This window comes from Hypanus sabinus, chromosome 23, assembly GCF_030144855.1.
Source record: "Hypanus sabinus isolate sHypSab1 chromosome 23, sHypSab1.hap1, whole genome shotgun sequence".
Classification (NCBI taxonomy): domain Eukaryota; kingdom Metazoa; phylum Chordata; class Chondrichthyes; order Myliobatiformes; family Dasyatidae; genus Hypanus; species Hypanus sabinus.
Genome location: NC_082728.1, coordinates 42,845,739 through 42,866,196, shown reverse-complemented (window position 1 = coordinate 42,866,196; position 20,458 = coordinate 42,845,739). Strand labels below are relative to the sequence as shown.

The window sequence follows — 20,458 nt, the reverse complement described above, 5'->3', positions numbered from 1 at the left end:
TGTTCACTATTATAGTTATTTGCTTTATATTGCTAAAGTTTAACTAATTCTGGTTTCATTTAAATAATAATACTTAAGTAATATTTCAGGTTTTAACTTGAGGCAGCTTTTGGCATTACAAAATGCCTAACTTCGTTAAAATCTCTTGGTTGAAATGTCTTGGTTAAAATCTCTTGACTGAAAAATGTTGAACACCAGGATTAATGTGCATCCCATACTAAGGTTAATGTAGGATCTCATATTCAGAGGAATAAGTGAAATGCTATGAACTGTGAACCTTGATAGTCAATCATATCAGAATATCACTTACTCCCGGCCCGTCCATTACCAGACTAATTACTAGGATGGCAGGACTGACTTATGAAGGGAGATTGGGTCAATTAGGCTCGTATTCACTAGAGTTTAAAAGATTGAAAGGATATCTCATGGAAACTTACAAAATTCTAACAGGACTGATCTAATTAGATCCAAGAAGTATATTCCTAATAGCTGGAGAAGCTACGACCACAGGTTGCAATCCAAGGATAAAGCTAAGCTATTTAAAGCTGCAATGAAGATAAACATTTTCTCAGAGTGGTGAAACTGTTATTCTGTACCACAAATAACAGTTAAAGGCAAATAATTATATACAAAAAGGTACCAGAAAGTTTTAAGGAACACCCACTAAATACTGAAAGAACTCTGCAGGCCAAGCAGCATCTATGGAAAAGAGTAAACAGTTGAAGTTTTGGGCTGAGACCATTCCTCAGGACTGGAAATAAAGGTAAGATATCTTTTTAAGATATTGTTCAGGTCTTTTTAAGGTATGTATGTATCAAGTACCATGAAGCTGGACCAATATATTAAAAGTAGCTGATGATTTAGAAAGCAAGGCAAGCTTAAGGAGCCAATAGCTTATCCTGCTCCTGTTTTTAATGTTTGCTACAGCTTAATCTCTGATGAATTTGAAAGCAATGGCTGTTGCAAACAAACTATGGAAAGTTTAATCTGATCATTAAGCATATTTATATTGTTAATTATAACGGAAAATGCAGAGCCAACCAGTAAAATAAGTTTTGGTGTTCTAAAGAGGGATGATTGAACTGAAATGTTATCTCAATTTCCCTCCAGAAATGCTGGTGGATTTGCTGAGTTTTTCCACTGTTGTCTGGTTATATACCCATTTTAATGTTTAACTTCATTTCTGTGGCATATGCTTTGTGATTTAAAACAATTAAATTGAAAATGTTTTATACTTAATTGAATAGCATTTTGTGCTTTAGTTCTCTTCTCGCAGTTGGTTGCTACTAGTCCACTCCAATCCCCAGTTCATCTTTTCTATTAGTCTTCATAGCTCTCAGATTATACTGAGGTTCCAATTGCCCTGTTACCTTCACCAGCCTTTTTTTTTCAGCAACAAGTGGTAAACTACTTAGGGATTCTTCTGATCTACCTCTGTTGAACAATCAACAGATATTTACCATAGTTCTGCTTTAATTAAAATCAATGATAAATGCAACTCAAGTAATGCTATATTTATCCTTGCTGCCATTGAGACTGAAAAAATAATAGCATTTGTGGTTGCTTGGTGACTTAATAACATTAAGTGCATTGATTTTTTTTTAACAATCAATTGTTGCTTTGCTATTTAGTTCAAGCGGTCTGTTTCCAATAAATTCCTAGGCAGATGAATGGGATGAGGATTTTAATTAACAATTGATATTGCTAAAGTTTCTGGTGAAGCTGAAGAGGTCTCATTCTGTTTTGCATAATCACTCCATTCTTGGTAAGACCAAGATCCATTTGAAAGATTGTAAGTGGTTAAGATAGCAATATGTGTAATTATAATTTAATGAATATAAAGGACTGTTTGTGTAATATTGTCTTAGTATAACAACTACTTTTCTGTAAAATTGATTTTATATGGGTTAATTTCATAAATCAAAAGGCTGGTCAGACTTTATTACATTGAATTGATCAGCATTAATCTGAAAGTAAGATTCTGTTATGAAGAAGAGGGTTGTTTCTCCGTATTCCATGAACATAAGAAATAGAAGCAGAAGCAGATCATACAGCCCCCCTTGCCTGCTTCATCTAACAGATTGTAGCTATCTTTTCTGTCAGTGTCACCTCCTTGCAATGACCTCCAATCCGTTCATTTACTTAACTTCAACAAGCTTATGGATATACTTAGTCAGGGACCCTCCACAACCCTTGTGTGCAGTGCATTCCAAAATCCATTAACTCTGGATGAAGAAACTTTTTTTCATATCTTTCCAGGCTGCTTCGCTGTTTTAATTCAACGCTGTAACTCCCAGTTCTGGACACATAAACCATATCTATATCTGCCTGTTATGCCCCTTGAGAAAATATCAGTTCCTAACAATTTATATAAGATGAGACTGGGGGATTAATGACAATGCTTAATTTTTGTTCAAATGATCGAGTTTATTAAAAGTTTTGTAAATATTTTATGCTCTTAAGTATTTTTATTTTGAATTTTCATAGTTTTTGAGTGTTTCTGATAGCTTTGTGACAGGGGCCTGACTTGAATGCACCACCGGATATTATCCTTGCATGGCACAGGCTCCACGTAGAGACTGGAGCCAGCTTAGTTCTGTAAATTCTCAGCTAGGAATGTGATAAAATGAATTGCAATTTCGGTGACTGGCTCACCATGACAACAAAAATTGACCCATGGATTTGAGAAACAATTTGTCAATTGTTAATGAAGAATTGCAAGAAAATCTTTGCCAGATGGTTCCAAGACCTATAGCAAGGTTAAAGAGGGACATGGTGATCCATAATAAAATCGATCCCCCCTCTCAACCCACATCCTGCCATACTCTATATTATAGTTAAAAGGGAATCAGGGCATGTGTTGCAAATTATAACAGATATACTAACTGAAATAAATTTACATTAATGGAAGCGGTACCAGGGTGATTGATAAGTTTGTGGCCTAAGATAGAAGGAGTCAATTTTAGAAAACCTAGCACATTTATTTTTCAACATAGTCCCCTTCTACATTTACACACTTAGTCCAGTCGTCGTAGGGCATACAGATCTTGAACCTCTGGAAAGTGTCCGCAGCAGGGGTGATTGATAAGTTCGTGGCCTAAGGTAGATGGAGATGAGTTAATAACTTCAAACTTTCTGCATAATCACTCACAGTTGAACTGCATGTGCATGTAACGAAAGCTGTATAACTCATTTCCTTCTACCTTAAGCCACGAACTTATCAATCACCACTGCTGTGGACACTTTACAGAGGTCCAAGATCCATATGGTCCACGACCGCTGGACTAAGTGTGTAAATGTAGGAGGGGACTATGTTGAAAAATAAATGTGCTAGGTTTTCTAAAATTGACTCCTTCTACCTTGGGCCACGAACTTATCAATCATCCCTTGTATTTCTAACGACATTATTACCACTTCAATTGCATTTTGTATGTTGTTACACTAAACAATTGATGGGACAGCAAACAATTGAAGGAGGCAGAGTCCTAAAGTAAGAGTCTAAATGTGGTAGAGGAGCAAAGAGGTGTAGAAATATAATCTTTAAGAGTAGTCACATAGGTTAATGAGATCATAACAAAGCAAATAAAGTGCAGGATATATGTACTGCAGGATTGAGAAGCACAGAGGTAGTGTTACATTCATAGTGGACTTTGGTTATCTCATATTTCTAGGGCAGTTCTGGTGTACATGTTATAAAGGAATTGAATAATGCCAGACAGAGGTTATATCGATAAGGAAATTTGTAACATTGAATTGAAATTCTTTAGAAAAGGGAAGGCTGAGTTATAAAATCATAGAGAAATTGTTCTCAGTTGAGAGAAACACCAACATTAAAAGATGGCCAAAAATATATCCAACAGATAATCAAGTGGAACATCCTCACCATGAGTTGTTTAGATTTGAAAATGGTTACCACAGAGGAGTGCTCAGATGATTAACATTTAGTTATTTATGGAAAAATTAAGATGCATGGGAAGAAAGGGCTTTTGTGGAGAGGATTTAATGAAAAGGAATGAAGGATTGGTCCTGGGTAGAATCATAGAAAAGTAAAGCACTGAAACAGGCCATTCAGCCCATCTAGTCTATGCTGACACATATTTAAACTGCTTATTTCCATCGACCTGCACCCAGGACCACAGCCCTCCATATCGCTCTCTCCATGCACCTAGCCAAACTTTTCTTAAATGTTGAAATCAAGCTTGCATGCACCACTTGTGCTGTAGCTCATTCCACGCTCTCACACCCCTCAGAGAAAAGAAATTTCCCCCTTAAACTTCTCACCTTTCACCCTTAACCCATGACCTCTGGTTGTAGTCCCACCCGAACTCAGTGGAAAAAAACCTGCTTGCATTAACCCTATCTATACCCTCATAATTTTGTATACCTCTAGCAAATTTCTTAATCTTCTATGTTCAAAAAAAATAGTCTTAATCAAGATTTTCTCTACATCAGAAAATCTGTAGATGATGGAAATCCAAGTAACACACATAAAATCATGGAGGAACTCAGTAGCTCAGGCAGCATCTACGGAAAAGAGTAAACAGCTGATGGTTCGGGCAGAAATCCTTCATCAGAACTGGAAAAAAGATGAGAAGTTGGAGTAAGAAGGTGGGGGGAGGAGAAGAAGCACATGGCGGAAGGTGATAGATGAAATCGGGAGGGTGGAGGGGTGAAGTAAAGAGCTGGGAAGTTGATTGGTGAAAGATTTAAAGGGCTGGAAATGGGGGAACCTAATAGGAGAGGGTAGAAGACCATGAAAGAAAGGGGAGGAGCACCAAGGGAGGTGACGAGCAGGTAAGGAGATAAGGTGAGAGTATGAAACAGGAATGGGGGAATAGTAGTGGGGGGGGCAACTACTGAATGTTTGTGAAATCAATGTTAATTCATCAGGCTGGAATTCCAAGATGGAATTTAAGGTGTTACACTTTACCTTTACCACTCCCCCTCTCCCTGTTTCACCTCTCACCTACTTCTTCCTCCCCTACCCCACTTTCTTATTCTAACATCTCATCTTTTTTTTGCTGTCCTGATAAAGGGTCTCCGGCCAAAACATCAGCTGTTTACCCTTTTCCATGGATGCTGCCTGACCTGCCGAGTTCCTCCAGCAACTGGTGTGTGTTGCCTAACCTATTCAATCTTTACTTACAACTCAGGTCTTACAGACCTGGCAACATCCTTGAAAATTTTCTCTGTACATTTTCAACTTTGCTTCCTTCTTTCCTACAGATAGTTGATCAAATCTGCACACACTACTCCAAATTGGGTCTCACCATCGTCTTATACAACTTCAACGTAACGTCCCAGCTCCTGTAGTCAAAACATTGATTTATGAACACCCATGTGCCGAAAGCTTTCTTCAGGACTCTGCATTCTCTATAATAATTTTGCCTTCATTTTATTCAATTTGTAACATTGCACTTTGAAATTAATTTCTTGAGAAAAGAGAAGATTGTGAGCTCCCCTGATAGAGGCGATCGATATCATGAAAGGAAAAAAGAAACTTAAGTTCTGGGAATTGAAATAAATATGAGAATGGTCGGAAATATTCTGGTAGCATCTGCGGCGAGAGGAACAGTGTTTCACTTTGAATATGCTTTGTCATCTGGACGTCTCCCTTTGGCCTCCCACACACAGGAGCTAAATGCAAATGTGACACATACCATGTTGATTTATATTCCCTTTGTTCACTCTGTTCTGTACTCAATTCACTAAGGACTCATCCAGATTAAAATAACAACTATGAGGGTTTTAATATTTAATATTACCTCTTTGTTGGTAAGGGAGAACAAGTTCCTTCAGTATCATGAGGCAGAAATTAGCAGCTTCTTGTGCTGACTTCATCTATAGCATTTGTCCCATCTTATTTAAGAAATGGGATGCCTGCAACGTTTCTCCTAGTTTCAATGAGGTGAGTTAAAATGCAAAGCTGAAGAGCTGTGCAGGCGAGTGGAAGAACCAAGGGCAATTTGTTGGATACCTGAGGAGAATAGATCAAGGAAAACTAAGTGGGATTGGAATTTCTCCAAGAGCTGACATAGAAGTGATGGATTAAGTGGCTGCCTCCTAAAGAAACAGACGTAACAAGAATGGGAAAGAAGGAACATAGACAATGTGGGTGGGGATATCATGTTGGTAACTTGCTGCAAGTATGGTTAAAGTTGGTCACAATTGCTGGGGGTGCTGAAGGGGAAGTGAGTTGACTGGAGCTGTTTCGCTTGTGTGTGTGGGTGAATTGGCCGCCGTTACTGGGAGGAATTAGTACTACCTTATGGGGTGAGGTGAAGCGGGGGGGGGGGGGGGGGAACAAGGGATGAATGGGAGAAGGCTAGAATTGCCTGCGGTTGGGAAATTGGAGAGGGTGAACTGTCTGCAGTTTGGGGTTAGTTACGGTCGAACGCACTGTGGGGAAGGGGCGAGACGGCTGCAATGGTGGGTTGGCGGACAAGAGGAGGAGGAATTACATGCAGTATGGGGTTTGTCGTTGACTACAGTTGCCAGGGGTATTGGCTAAAGCTGCCACTCCCTCTCTTCCCCTCCTTCTTCCAAGCTCCACGTGTTTGAACAAGCCGTAAACAAACTCGTTGCCATGGACACGACACGCTGAGCGCCTCACTCCGCAATCGGGCTCCCGGACGAGCGGAGTTCGGCCGCCCCGGACACAGGACACCGGGAGGGGGTGATTTTTGAAGCGAGCAATGGGGGACAGCAGCTCCGATAAGCGGTGGGACTTCCTGCAGGACTATGTGCTGAAGACCATGAAGCTTAAGGCTGATCGCTGGCAGAAGTGTGCGGGCACAGAGGAGTACCGGCTGACGATCCAGGAGTTCCTGGACAGCAGCGAGCGCCTGCTCCTTGTGGTCTCCCTCAGCCAGGCCGGCCTGCTGATGCCCAGCCTGGACTTCCCCAGCATTAGCAAGAACAAAGCCGTCTTCTTCGTCAAACGCCACAAGGACAAGCTGAACACGGACTCCATGAAGACGAACTTGGTGTTTGGCGACCTGGCTTACTGTCCTCTCGAACAGTTCTCAGCCCTGGTCGATGAGGTAAGTCTGAAACAAAGAGTAAAGGCCTGCCACTGTAGACCAGGACACAGTGCTTCCTCCTGTGGCAGAATCCACAACTTGGGGTTCTCCCATTAAGCCAAGTTGCAGGGAATTGCAAACACGAGGAAATCTTACCTTTGAGAGATGTGCGCTTTTGAATTCTCTTCGCCAAAGGGCTGTCGAGTCATTTCACTTTTTTTAAGAACTCATTGAGCCCGCTGTCCAACAGTATAGAAATCCTGTTGGTTCGGTGTCTGAGATACTGGGAGCTGATTATCAGGCTCCCTCTGAGCCTAAAAGTTTTTGCATCCCATTCTGCCTGAAAACTCACTCCTACACTCACTGGCGCCCCAGTGTCCGCCCTCCCTTGAAACTCATCCGATTGCTTGGTTCTGTTTCCCGTATTCTTTTTTTTAATGCACAGGTTTCACTATAATACGTATATCTTACTGGCTACCATATTCAAGTGGGGGGAAAAGCAAGTTAAAAATTACGGAGTGAAAGGTTACTCGATAGTGAAGAAATGGACAGCTGAGGTTTCAAAAAGACCATTTAAACAGAAAATGCTGGAAGAAATTAGCAGGTCCGGGGTCAGGCAGCATGTTACAGGTTAAAATTCTGGTGAAGGGTGCCTGACCTGAAATAATTAACTCTTAAGACATAGGAGCAGAGTTAGGCCATCGAGTCTGCTCCACCATTCAATCATGGCTGATCCTTTCTTTTCTGTCACCTCCTCAACCCCAGTTCCCGGCCTTCTCCCCATAATCTTTGATGTCCAGTCAAGAACCTTAGTTTATCTTACCCGTTGAGTGTTTCATATTGATAATAGATATTCAGAAGCTGCTCTATTTGATTGATTTTCATTTAAATATCTTATTCTTCAGTTGGATGTAATTTAGCCATTTAATATATATATTTAGCGTAATTCAGACTTTTCCCCTATATTATCCTGTATTGCATTGTACTGCTGCTGCAAAGTTAACAAGTTTCAGGACATGTGCTGGTGATATCAGGGATGGAGCAAGCACAAAGTGCTGAGTAAGTCATTCTTCCTCCTCTGCTATTTTGCATATTTGTAGTTCTTGCATTTTTTTCTAATTCAACTCAACTCTACTATTTGGATCTTCAGGTCCATATTGTACTGCTTTCTTAAATATGCTGTCTGGGTTGAGTGCTATCTGATTGATTTAACATGTAAATAGCGTAATATTGGTGTTTGATGCAGTGTCCTGACACAGTCAATTATTTAATGATATCTCATGACGGGCAATGTTGATATGAAAAGTAGTTGAAGACAATTAGAAAGAATGCAAAAGCCTCGATTAATGGTAAACTGAATTGTATTCACTTAGACAAACTGATTCAGATCATCTGAGAGCTGTTCTGTGCTGTATGAGGTTCTCTGATCTATGCTGATACAGTAGATCAGATTTTGTTTCCAGTTGAAGTTTATACGGAGTATTCTGTTGCTTTCTACACTTCCAGAAGTAAGATAAGTATGTTGTGACAAATCATGACAAATTCTGCTTTTGTTCACACTTGGAAATTCAGGTAGTGTTTTGGAATGACATTCCAGGGAATCCTGCTCGTTCCACCCCCGACTGAAACTGTAACATGGAGAAGAATGTTCTGTGTGAACATTTTTATACCAACCAATGTCATCAAGAACTTGTATGTATTTCATCTGATAAATTAGTACAACTTTCTAACCCATCAGTAGAATCTGTAATCTTTTTAAACTCTTGTTTCTTGAGCCAAAGGAGATGATTAATTTAGTGTTAATTTGAGTACTATGCAGTGGTTCCAGCTGTAATACAGAAGTCTAGAATGCAGATGGTAAATTTGTCTGTGATCCCCTCTGCAGTTGACCTTGCACTCGTGTAAAGAGAAGAGCCATCAGAACTGTCAGAGAGGCTGCTGAGTGAGCCTTCACATAGTTATGGTTCAGGATGTGTGACCTGTGGACCAGTGCTGCTGGGACACAAGCCAGGGCCTGATCAACTCTGGCTGGATCGCCTGGGCAAGAGGTGATGGTGAAAGACCCAAAACACCCGATGCCCCAGGTTACATCACTGATAATGTACCTCAGCATTAGCAGGATTCGTCATGTCTATACCATGATATTTTAGGCCGTAAGACATAGAAGCAGAATTAGACCATTTCATTATGACTGATCCATTTTTCCTCTCAGCCCCAATCTCCTACATTCTCCCCATATCCTTTCGTACGTTAAGCAATTAAAAAATCTAGCAAACTCTTCCTTAATCCTCAGACTTGACCTCCAAATTACACAGATTCACCACTCTAGCTAAAGAAATTCCTCCTCCTCTTCATTCTGAAAGGATGCCCCTTTGTTCTGAGTTATGTCCTCTGGTCTTAGACACTCCATCCATTGGAAACATCCTTTCCACATCCACTCTTTCAAGGCTTTCGCCATTCAATAGGTTTCAATAAGGTCACCCCTTCTTCTGAATTGCAGTGAATGCAGGCCCAGAGCCATCAGACGCTAGCCATTTAAACCTGGAGTCATTTCATGAATCTCTTTTGAACCCTTTCCAGTTTCAGCACATCCTTTCTAAGGTAAGGGGCTCACAATACTCCAAGTGATGCCTCACCAGTGTTTTATAAAGTTTGAATAATATATCATTACTTTTAATGTTGTGATGAAGAAAATTTAGGAAGAAGAATATTTCACAATTGTCCCAACAGACTAGGTAATGAATATTGTAAATAACCAAAACATTAAGGCTGATTTATACTTCTGCGTACGGACTACGCCGTAGGCCTGATTTATACTTCTGCGTATGTTGGTGTGTCTACATCACTCTGTAATTCGCTGCCAAAACACTAGTTGGCGGTGGGGTTTCTATGCCACTGTGTTGAGTTTCTTCGTGAGAGACATGGCTGAGGAAATGCATTTCAAATATTTTTGAATGTCAGCAGGTAGGTTTGACTATTTGGTTCATTGTCTCCAACCATTTATTTTGCATCGGTGTACACACAACCTGCAAACGTGGCGGAGAAAAAGCTGCCCGAAATGCGTAGGAGGAAATACAATGCTGCCAAGTGGACCAATCACAGTTGTTGCTGTCTGCATCGCCGTGGTGTGCGAGCTACATTTTTGGGGAGGTATACGTCACCCTACGGCATAGGGTACGGTGTAGGGTACGCAGTACCTACGCATAGATTTGATGCAGAAATATAAATCAGGGTTAAGCCAGACTTCATGAAGTTGCAGGAAGTCTGCATTAAGTTAGCTTGCATTTTTGTCTTATGTGGGGTAGTATGTTCCTGATCAAATTAATGTGCATCTGGGGTCCCTATAAACTTTGAAACATAAGAGACTTAAAATGCTGGAATCTGGAGCAACAAACAAGATGCTGGAGGGACTCAGCGGATCAGGCAGCACCTGTAAAAGGGGACCAGAAGTCTGTAATTTGGATTGAGATCTTTCATCCTCCCTTCAACACTACCTTCCCCATTTATGGTATTGCCTGTGGATCCCTCATTAGTCACCACAGAACTGCAGTGGAAGTAAGTCATCTTTAATCCTGAGGCAGTGCTAAAAAGAAACTGAATCTGAAATTCTAGTGCAGCAGATGTAAGTTTAAAATCTGCCAGAAATGAAGTTACCTGTTATTTTGACAGGATGCGCCCACACGTCTTTGCCTAAGAAGAAATATGTAATTGAGTAGAAAAGCTGTCAAAAAGGATGTTATTTTACTAATGCTTCGAGCATTACTGCTGGATGGAGGAGCCCTTAGCCTTTGAGTGTTATCATGAGAGATGTGAATTTTATTTGTCCTTCCTAACCTTGTCCTGATGCATAATTGTATTTCTTTTGATAGTTGTATTGATAAAAATAATTTGGGTAACTGGTTATCTGTAGGATGTCTGTGACCTGATGATAGGATGTCCTGCTCAAGCCATGAACATCTTCAGGGATGATGATAAATCCATTTGCAGTGAATACAGTGGTTGCCCCTGTGTCTGCTACAATGAAAATCATTACCAAGATTGCTTTCATTTTCTTTCTTCTTGTGATCAAAGAGCTGTTTCCCAAACTGATGTATGGATTTCACATTCATAGGCACAGTGGATGGGATATTCACTTTGCATCAACTCCAAGGAATGTGCTGAGAACAGCACTAATCACTGTACATGAGTTTTTTGATGTTTTATAAGCCTTGCCTCTATTATTTGGGTTAACTGTGAGCATTCTTCTTAAATTTCACTTGAAATGTTTGTTGCCAAATCTCAGCTGCTCCAGTTCTGTCTTGTAGACTGTGATCTTACCCAAAGGATTCACAACAGACGCAATCACAGCACAGACTCGTGTCAGACAAGGTTGTGTCATCACCCCAGAAGAGCAGGACTTCATACCCAGTGTATAGCTCATGGTGTAGTAGACAATCGTGATGTCAAACTTTCTGGATATTTCTGAGTTTGAGATACCAGTAGCGGGATAATCAGGCTGCTGGAAATATGCCACCATTGCTTGTCTGAAACCAGGATAAGGGAATTGGTGCCAATATCCTTTGTGCCAACTTCCAAAATCTCCAACAATGAGATTTTAATTATACTCAATTAACTCCTATAAGCAGACCATTTTTTGTTCATTTTACCCAGTCCCAGTACTGGAATCCTGAAACAAAACACTCCACACGTTCAGTCAGAGCAAGAGGTTACCAAGAGAGCAAGAGATCTCCTTGAAAAATGTAACACCCCCACAGATTATATGGAAATGCCTGATCTATGGCTGCTCAAAGTAGGCTTGCGAGCATTTGGAATGGTATTGAAAATCAGAAGCTCTGTGTAAGCAGAGGAAGGTGTGCACCTACTCCAACATTACCTGCACTGTCATGTCCTTCACCAGTGGCAATATGCAAGTGCTACATTAGCCTGAATAGCTAACTGAGGGTTAGTGGAACGGGAGAGAAACCAAGTCATTCTTGAATGGAGGCACTGCCTATGCAACCATACGCTGTTGAGAAGAATGAGGAAGGAGGGGAAAACCAGAGGAAAAATTGAGAGTTTGTGTTTGATGAGAAAAAGCAGACTTGTTGGTCCTTTTGGTTTGTCTTAATAGTACGTTGGAGTTCCTTCAGTACTTTATTTCCTTCGCACACCAGATTTCTGTCGTATATTTGTTTTTTGCTTTAGTACTACAAAGATACATAGCTGTAGGGAGAAACAGATTATGACCACTCCTTGATGACTTGGTTAGATCATTAATACATTGGCCAAGTAATTGAAATCAATTGAAATGTAAATTGGGGGCATTTTCTACCATATGTAGAGTAGAATTTGCAATGGTGGCTTTGTGTCTGATTTTTCAGGAACAGTTACACGACTATCTTACAGCAATAAAAGCAGAAAATGCTGCAAACACTCAGCGGTCAGGCAGCATCTGTGGAAGCAGAGAGTTAATATTCCAGATTGAAGTTCCTTCCTCACAAAGCAAATGTCCTTCAATTTCAATACTGATCACCACTGTAAAGCACATGTCTTGAAATTTAAGAAGGCAAAGCACCTTTTATAAGTTCTTTAAAACAATGGAACAAAATGTGTCTGACCTGACAGATCAGATACCTCTCCCATGCCTTGAGTCAGCAAGAATGTGATGACAATAGTTATTGAGTCACCGAGCTTGTGTTGTAGTCTTCCAAATACCTAGCAAGTCTTCTAGGGAAGAATGCAAGTGTGGATGGGTATTCACTTATAGTGTTTGTGTTGTATCTGCAGTTAAATTACATTGTGACATCTACCATCCAACCCTGCAAGTAAAGAAACCACACTTGTTCTTGATTGGTCAGGACATGAAGGGATACAGGGAGAAGGCAGGTGATTGGGGAAAAATGGATCAGCCATGATGAGTTGGCTGAGCAGAGTCGATGGTTCAAGTGGCCTAATTTTGCTCCTATATTTTATGGTCTTGTGGCCTACCTGGAAGTCTCATGTTGCACACCACCAGGTTCATGAATAGCTACTTCCTTTCAACCAATTGGCATATCCCTAATCACTACAGTTTAGTAGAACCATGACAACTTTGAGCAGTTTGCAGGAAAATGAATTTGTTCGGTTTTTATGTTCTTTATTATAAAGAATATGTGTAATTTGTGAATGTTGCTGTGCGCCTCTGATGCCACTACTAGTAAAAAATTTTATTGCAACTGAGCATACGTGTATTTGTGCATCTGGCAATAACCTTTGAGCGATATTGACTAATAAGTTACCAGAAAAGTTGATAGCATTGGGCGGATGGTAGAAATCTTATCACTTTGGGCAGATGGGGCTAGTCAGCCGTGGTTAGCAGCTCATCTAGGAGAAGAAAAACTCTGATCTGAATTCTCTGCTGCCTTGTGGCTATACCCACTCATGGGGCAGGATTCCGGAGTAAATCCTCAGGAAAAATCCAGAGCTGGAGTCCCTATGGTGGTTCCATGTTGAGTTCAACACTGACGGCAACTCGCGCGATGCAGCTGGCATCAAACTGTATCGGTTTCTGCCATTCTTTGGATTCATCAGCTTGCTACGCGGGTAACAGCTTGCTCTCCATATTGACTGCCCTGGCTTGCGTATCACATAGATGACTGGGTTGCAACATCCATGGTTGACCCTAAGTCATGGAGCACCACACAAAAAAAGGCAATGGGAATAAAATGTTCAGAATCAGAATTAGCTTATTATCACTGACGTGCATTATGTTGTCAAATAAGTTGCTTGTGGTAGCAGTACTGTGCAAGGCATAAAAATTTCTATGTTACAATACAAAATAAATAGTGCAGAAGAGGAATCCCGATGTAGTGTTCATAGACCATTCAGATGTCTGATGGCAGAGGGGAAAGGTTGTTTCTCAAACATTGAATGTAGGCCTTCAGGTTACTGTACCTCTTTCCCAATGGTAGATGCAAATATTCCAAAATCCAAAATGCTTCCGGCCCGGAGTATTTTGGACAATGGACTCTCGATCTGTAATGAGAACAGGGTGTGTCCTAGATGGTGAGGGTCCTTAATTACAGATTCTGCCTTCCTGAGGCGCCACTTTTGAAGGTGTTGTTATTGGTTGCAAGAGTCATTGTTGTAGGCAATGTTCTACAGCTCCTTTTAATCTTGCACCTTGGAGTTTCTCTACCAGGTGGTGATCCAGCTAGACTGAATGTTCTGCACTAGATATCTGTAGAAATTTGTTCCTGCCTTCTCCTCAAACTCCTCATGAAGGTTCGCCATGGTCTTGCTTTTTTTATGATTCAGATTCTATATCAATATATTGGGGCCAGAATAGATATTCTGAGATGTTAATTTCCTGGAGCTTGAAGCTGGGTCACCTTTTCCACTGCTGGCCCCTCAATGTGGACTGGTTTTCCCGACATCCTCCTCCTGAAATCCACAATCCCTTGCTCTAGCCGATTTCGAGTGTGAGTGTCAACAAGCTGATCTGTCTTGTTTAGGATAGGTGGATTTAAAATTAGTCACGATGTTACTGCATGATGAGTTTTAAACTAACAGAAGAATTGGATAGCTGCCAGTTTGTTTTGAAACTTGTTGCTTGGTAAATTATGTATTAAGATATACATAGTTCTGGTGAACTATATTTGTGATGAGGACCAAAGGATTTTTGGAAGACAGGATAGACTTGCATACCAGGTGCAATTACTCATTGTACAGCTATTGAGTACTTAGTGAGAGTTTATGTGACAGTGTGTTTATTATGATAAAAGGAGTTGTTACCTTTGTTCTCTGTTGCTAAGCTAGTACTTTGGAAAAGGCTGCTGCTTTGACTGTGTTGTAATAATTGCCTTGTAAACTTTGGCTGTAATTATATTGCTCAAAAGTTTCTTAACTAGAAGCCATTGAATGCAAAATTCAAGCAAGAGCCTGATTATGGTCATGGATACACTATTAGGAGGACCATTGTTTATTTTATCATGGTAAGAAAGGCTGATTATACATTCATGTTTCAGAAGCCAATGAAAGCATTTAACTGGTCTTTCCCAAGTTCTTGTTCTGACCCAAGGTGTTAATATATTGTCTTATAGGGAATTTAACAACTTTACTTGGGTAAATTACTTGTACACCTTCAATATGCCTTTAATTTAATTGGGAATCTTATTATTGCATTGACTATAGGATTGTGAGGAAATTCCAATTAAATTGTGATAAGTCAAAATATAGCCAATCTTTTTAATGGAGCATGTAGTACATCTATTGATCTAATATGGATATAAACCAGAGCCAGAGTGATACCAGGGAGAATAAACCAGAAACTGACATTGTTCCTTTGTGCTTCTGATGATGTGTTAGATTTAGCTGGAGCTCAGGTTTACACAACTGCCCAAGTGTGGTTATGCATCACAGGCATTTGTTGAGTCGGTAAGACATAAGATGTAGCAGCAGAATTAGGCCATTCAGCCCGCCAAGTCTGCGCCACCATTTCATCATGGCTGATCCTGGATCCCAACCCCATACTCCTGTCTTTTCGCCATATCCTTTGATGCCCTAACTGATCAGGAAACTGTCAACTTCTGCCTTAAGTATGCCCACAGACATGACCTCCTCTGCAGTCTGTGGCAGAGCATTCCACAGATTCATTACCCTCTGGCTTTTAAAAAAAAAACCCTCCTTACCTCTGTCATCCCTTAATTTTGAGGTTGTGCCATCTAGTTCTGGATACCTCCACTATAGGAAACATGCTGTCCATTCAACATTCAGTAGGTTTCAATAAGAACCTCATGCATTCTTCCTAATTCCATTGGGTGTAGGCCCACAGTTTCCAAACACTCCTCCTATGTTAACCACTTCATTCCTGAAATCATCCTTGTGAACCTCCTCTGGACTCTCTCCAATGACAACTCACCCTTTATGAGATATGGGGCACAAAACTGTTGACAATACTGTCAACATTCAGTATTTATTTTTTTTAAATCCAAGTTCAAGTTTAATTGACATTGGGTCATTCATGGATACCCATGAATGCAACTAAATGAAACAGAATTACTCTGGGTCCAAGGTGCAGAACCCCGTACTAACAGTCATACACAACACAAGGTGCATATAGCACGTATAATGTAGCAGTAAAATACAGAGCACCCACTCCAGCATGGATGCCATGTCACCACCTCTGGGCGGCAGCACCACAGCTTGACCAAGGCCACACAGCTCCCTCGCCATTTGACTTGCATCACACCATGCCACCAGTATGCAACGGGGTCTTGCGATCACAAGAAAAGCAACTAAAAAGCTCACTCACTGTTAGACTGCACACTGATGCCTCTCTGACGCAGGATTGGTGCCAAGACTAGCTCCTTCAGTTTCCCCGCTAACCCCACTGATGGGGTAGTCCTGATTTCCTTTAAGTTCTTAATATCTAGCAGGAACTTGTGATTATAAAAAAAATACATTCAAAAAAAAAGACAGTAACACTTTTGCTTGATCCCATAGAAGCCATTGCCTCTGAGTGTGCCACCATCTTAGTCATCTTTTGATGGATTTCTGTGTTCAATGTTTGCACCAAGGTAGCATTTAATTTTGTGACTTTGTTTTCCACTGCCAGTGGGCATCTGATCAAGAGAACGATCAGAAACTTGTAGTTTGGGTGCAGAAGTACTCAGAGCTATACAGCGTGAAAGGCAATACTGGGACAAGGGAACCTGAGAATTGGGAGGTAGTGATGGGTAGAGCAGAAAGTTTGATGGAAAGATTTATCTTTGTGCCAGGAGGTGGAGTGACTATTACTTTCAAAACTTGGTACATAGCTTATTAAGAATGAATGGTGGAAATGTATGCAAATCCTAATCACATTTGATAGTGTGGATTATGCTTTGCACCACTCTGTATCGATTAGTGCTGTCCGTTGTTCTCCCTAGGTGGTTATGCCGGTTTTGACCAACAGAAGGAATCACAACCAATGGCCACAGGTTGTGTCCCAAGATGTCGTGCGCCATGTCCACAACCTGAGGAGCAAAATCTTTGTCGTCATGGGGCAAGTGCAGGGAAAAACTGTGTTGCCTCTGCCAGCAGGAGCAGAGAAAGCTGCTGCTGTTTTGCGCAAAAAGTAAGGACTTTTCTAAGAATGTTTCTTTCTGAATAAAAATCCACTTTCCTTTTAAGATGGTTTTCCTTTCTCAGCTTCAATTGATTCACCACCTTTTTGGCATCTCTCGAAATTGCTCTGAAAATAAGTCAGGTTCAGGCTAGATCACCTTCCTTTCCTCAAGTAAGTTTCTAATCAGACTCTGCTTATCCTGACCTATCTATCAATGCCACCTCATGAGGTATTACACCAAAATATTCCTGGACACACTATGTTGTAACCTCAATGGAAAATAAGGTCAGGCTAGCATTCTTCCCTGCTATCATCAACCTGTCATTTCTAAACTTAGAGATGTTCCACCCATTTACTCTACTCTTTAGGGCGAATGTGCTGTCTGTTTAGTGATTCTACTGAAGATAAATTTGAAGACTTTGCTTCTATTACGATTATATATAATTTAAAATAGCCTTTGTTGCCAAAATAAAGATCACAATACCACAATGTTCATAAAATACTGTTTCTGAGGAAGTTGTTGTACTTCACACTCTCCTGTCTTGATTCATTTGTTCAGGTTCTGATAGAATGAGGTTATGCAGATTTGAATTCTCCTTCAGAGCATCCTTGATTTTAGCTGAGATGGCAATGAACAATCTGCTGCAGGAACTCAGCAGGTTGAGCAGCATCTGTAGGAGGAAAGGAATTGTCAACTTTTTAAGTTGAAACCCTGTATCAGGATTCCTGACTTTACCTGTATTTGTTTGGGTGCATCTTCATTCACAGCCAAACAGTTCTGGAAAAGAACCCGCTGCAAGCTTTGCAGTCTTCCTCGCTGCCCACTACACCCCCAATCTTAGCGTCATCACAAATTTGTTGATCCATTTTACAATATTATTATTATCCAGATTGTTGATATAGATGATAAACAACAACAGATTCAGCACCGGTCCCTGTGGCACCATTAGTCACAGGCCTCCACTTAGAGAGGCTACAATTAAATGAGGCGGACTCTTTGTCCAAATGGCCTGAAACATAAAATTATTCCAGTATGTCTAACTAAGCATGGTTTCAGAAGCCTGTATTAATAAAAAAAATTAAATGGGATTTGTAATCTATCCTAGGGGCAGGAGATGGACAAGACCACCTTGTCTCTGATCTGGCAGTATTTTCACCAGATAAAAAAATCCAGTTTTGGGATAATAGATGGAAAGCAATATTATATTTAATAAATGTCTCTGATCTTCCTGCAGTGGTGATAATGTAGATAAAGGAATTGCACATGTTGTAGAATCGATTATAATTGATTGGAGCCACCAGGTCAACGAGGTGCTTAAGAGGGACTCATCTGAACCTTTGCTTTCTGGCCACAATCCCAACCCAAGTGTGGAACTGGAGTTCTGGAAAAACAGGTAATATTCTTTCAAAGAAACTTGGACATGGTGAGAAATTTGCATCTTTAGAACCTCAGGCTTAGATATAATTTCTTTGCATATGATATGTTAAACTATTAACAAGTGTTCTATATGCAGAGGAGAGTTTGGCAATTATCTTTTGTATTTACCAAGACAAAATGACCAATTATGAATCATGGTGAAATTGTTGCATAGTTACTTTGCTTTCCTGTAGACATCAGTTTACAGTGCTATACTTAGTTCTAGCTTGCTACGCTGATGATGCTTCAGGCAGCAATGAAGATCCTCCATCTCAGTCTGTCCTTGGCTATCTTCTCTATTGTGCTCCATGTGCAAAGAAATGGTGGACAAACTTAATAAGTACTTTGTGTTATTCTTCACTGGCGAAGATATGAGCAATATGTCAGAAATTCAAGAGTGTTGGGGCAGAAGAGAGTGTAGTTGCTATTACTAAGGAGAAGGTGCTTGGGAAGCTGACAGGTCTGAAGGTAGATAAGTCACTTGGACCAGATGGACTACACCCCAGGGTTCTGATAAAGGTTGCTGAAGAGACTGCAGGCATTAGTAATGATCGTTTTAGAATTACTAGAATCTGGAATTGTTCCAGAGAACTGGAAAGTTGCAAGTGTCACTCCACTCTTTAAGAGAGGAAGGAAGCAGAAGAAAGGAAATTATAGGCCAGTTAGCCTGACCTCAGTGGTTGGGAAGTTGCTGGAGTGCACTAGGATGAGGTTTCAGGGTACTTGGAGGCGCATGATAAAGTAGGTCAAAGTCAGCATGGTTTCCTTAAGGGAAAATCTTGCCTGAAAAATTTGCTGGAATACTTGGAAAAAAATAACAGGCAGGATAGACAAAGGAGTGTCAATGAATGCTGTTTAGTTTTAATACGGCCTTTGGCAAGGTGTTCGGCAGTTCCACGATGGCATGATGGTGAAAGTTTTGGATGATGGTGATGAGTCAGAAGCCTTTCCAGTGACGAATGGTGTGAAGCAAGGATGTGTTCTTGCCCCTACACTCTTTAGCATGGTCTTCCCTGCTATGTTGACTGATGCCTTTCGCGATTGTCAGGATGGTATACACGTCAGATACAGGACTGGCGGTGGGCTATTCAACCTCTGGCATCTACAGGCTGTTACAAAGGTAAAGGAGACCGTCGTCAAAGACCTCTTATTTGCTGATGATTGCGCCCTCAATGCCAGCACAGAGCAGAAGATGCAGCGAGAAATGAACTGCTTCTCATGAGCCTGTGACAACTTTGGACTTACAATCAGCACCAAAAAGACTGAAGTTATATACCAGCCTGCACCCGGAAAGCCCTACCAGGAACCAAATGTCACAGTAAAGGGGCAGAAGCTACTGGCAGTTGACAGCTTTACTTATCTGGGCAGTACTCTATCACGAGTGGTGAACATAGATGCAGAGATCAGCAACAGAATTGCCAAAGCCAGTGCCGCCTTTGGGAGACTCCGTGAGAATGTATGGGAGCGGAGAGGACTCAGCCTTACCTCCAAGCTGAAGGTCTACCGAGCAGTGGTTCTCACCACCCTCCTCTCCGCCAGCAAGACCTGGACTGTCTACAGCAGACACGCTAAACAGCTCAACCACTTCCACTTGAGCTGCCTCCACAGACTTATCCACATACGATGGCAGGACAAAGTCCCAGACATGGAGGTCCTGGAGCGGGCTAGCACCCACAGTGTCTACACCCTCCTACAGAGAGCCCAAGCCAGATGGGCTGGCCATGTCTGACAGTCGACTACCAAAACAGCTGCTGTATGGAGAGCTGAGCAAGGGCAAGCGCTCAGTTGGAGAGCAGAAGAAACGTTTCAAAGACTGCCTCAAAGTGTCCCTCAAAGACGTCAACATCAATCCCAGTAGCTGGGAATCACTTGCTCTGGACCGCCCAACCTGGTGGAGCAGGACCACTAAAGGAGCGTATGCAGCAGAAATCAGACGCACCGCAGAGGCTCAGA

The 20,458-nt window shown here is 41.2% G+C and overlaps 1 protein-coding gene across 2 annotated transcripts in view; it reads left to right on the top strand.

The window, feature by feature from the left end:
• Positions 1–6,654: 6,654 nt before the first annotated feature.
• Positions 6,655–20,458, top strand: part of dnah9 (dynein, axonemal, heavy chain 9) — a 527,557-nt gene continuing 513,753 nt past the window's right edge. For both annotated transcript variants that reach the window (XM_059948782.1, XM_059948781.1), the window contains exons 1-3: positions 6,655–7,043; positions 16,910–17,097; positions 18,324–18,482. In XM_059948782.1, the coding sequence (XP_059804765.1) occupies positions 6,696–7,043; positions 16,910–17,097; positions 18,324–18,482 (695 nt within the window). In that variant the 5' untranslated portion in view covers positions 6,655–6,695. The remainder of the gene's footprint in view (positions 7,044–16,909; positions 17,098–18,323; positions 18,483–20,458) is intronic.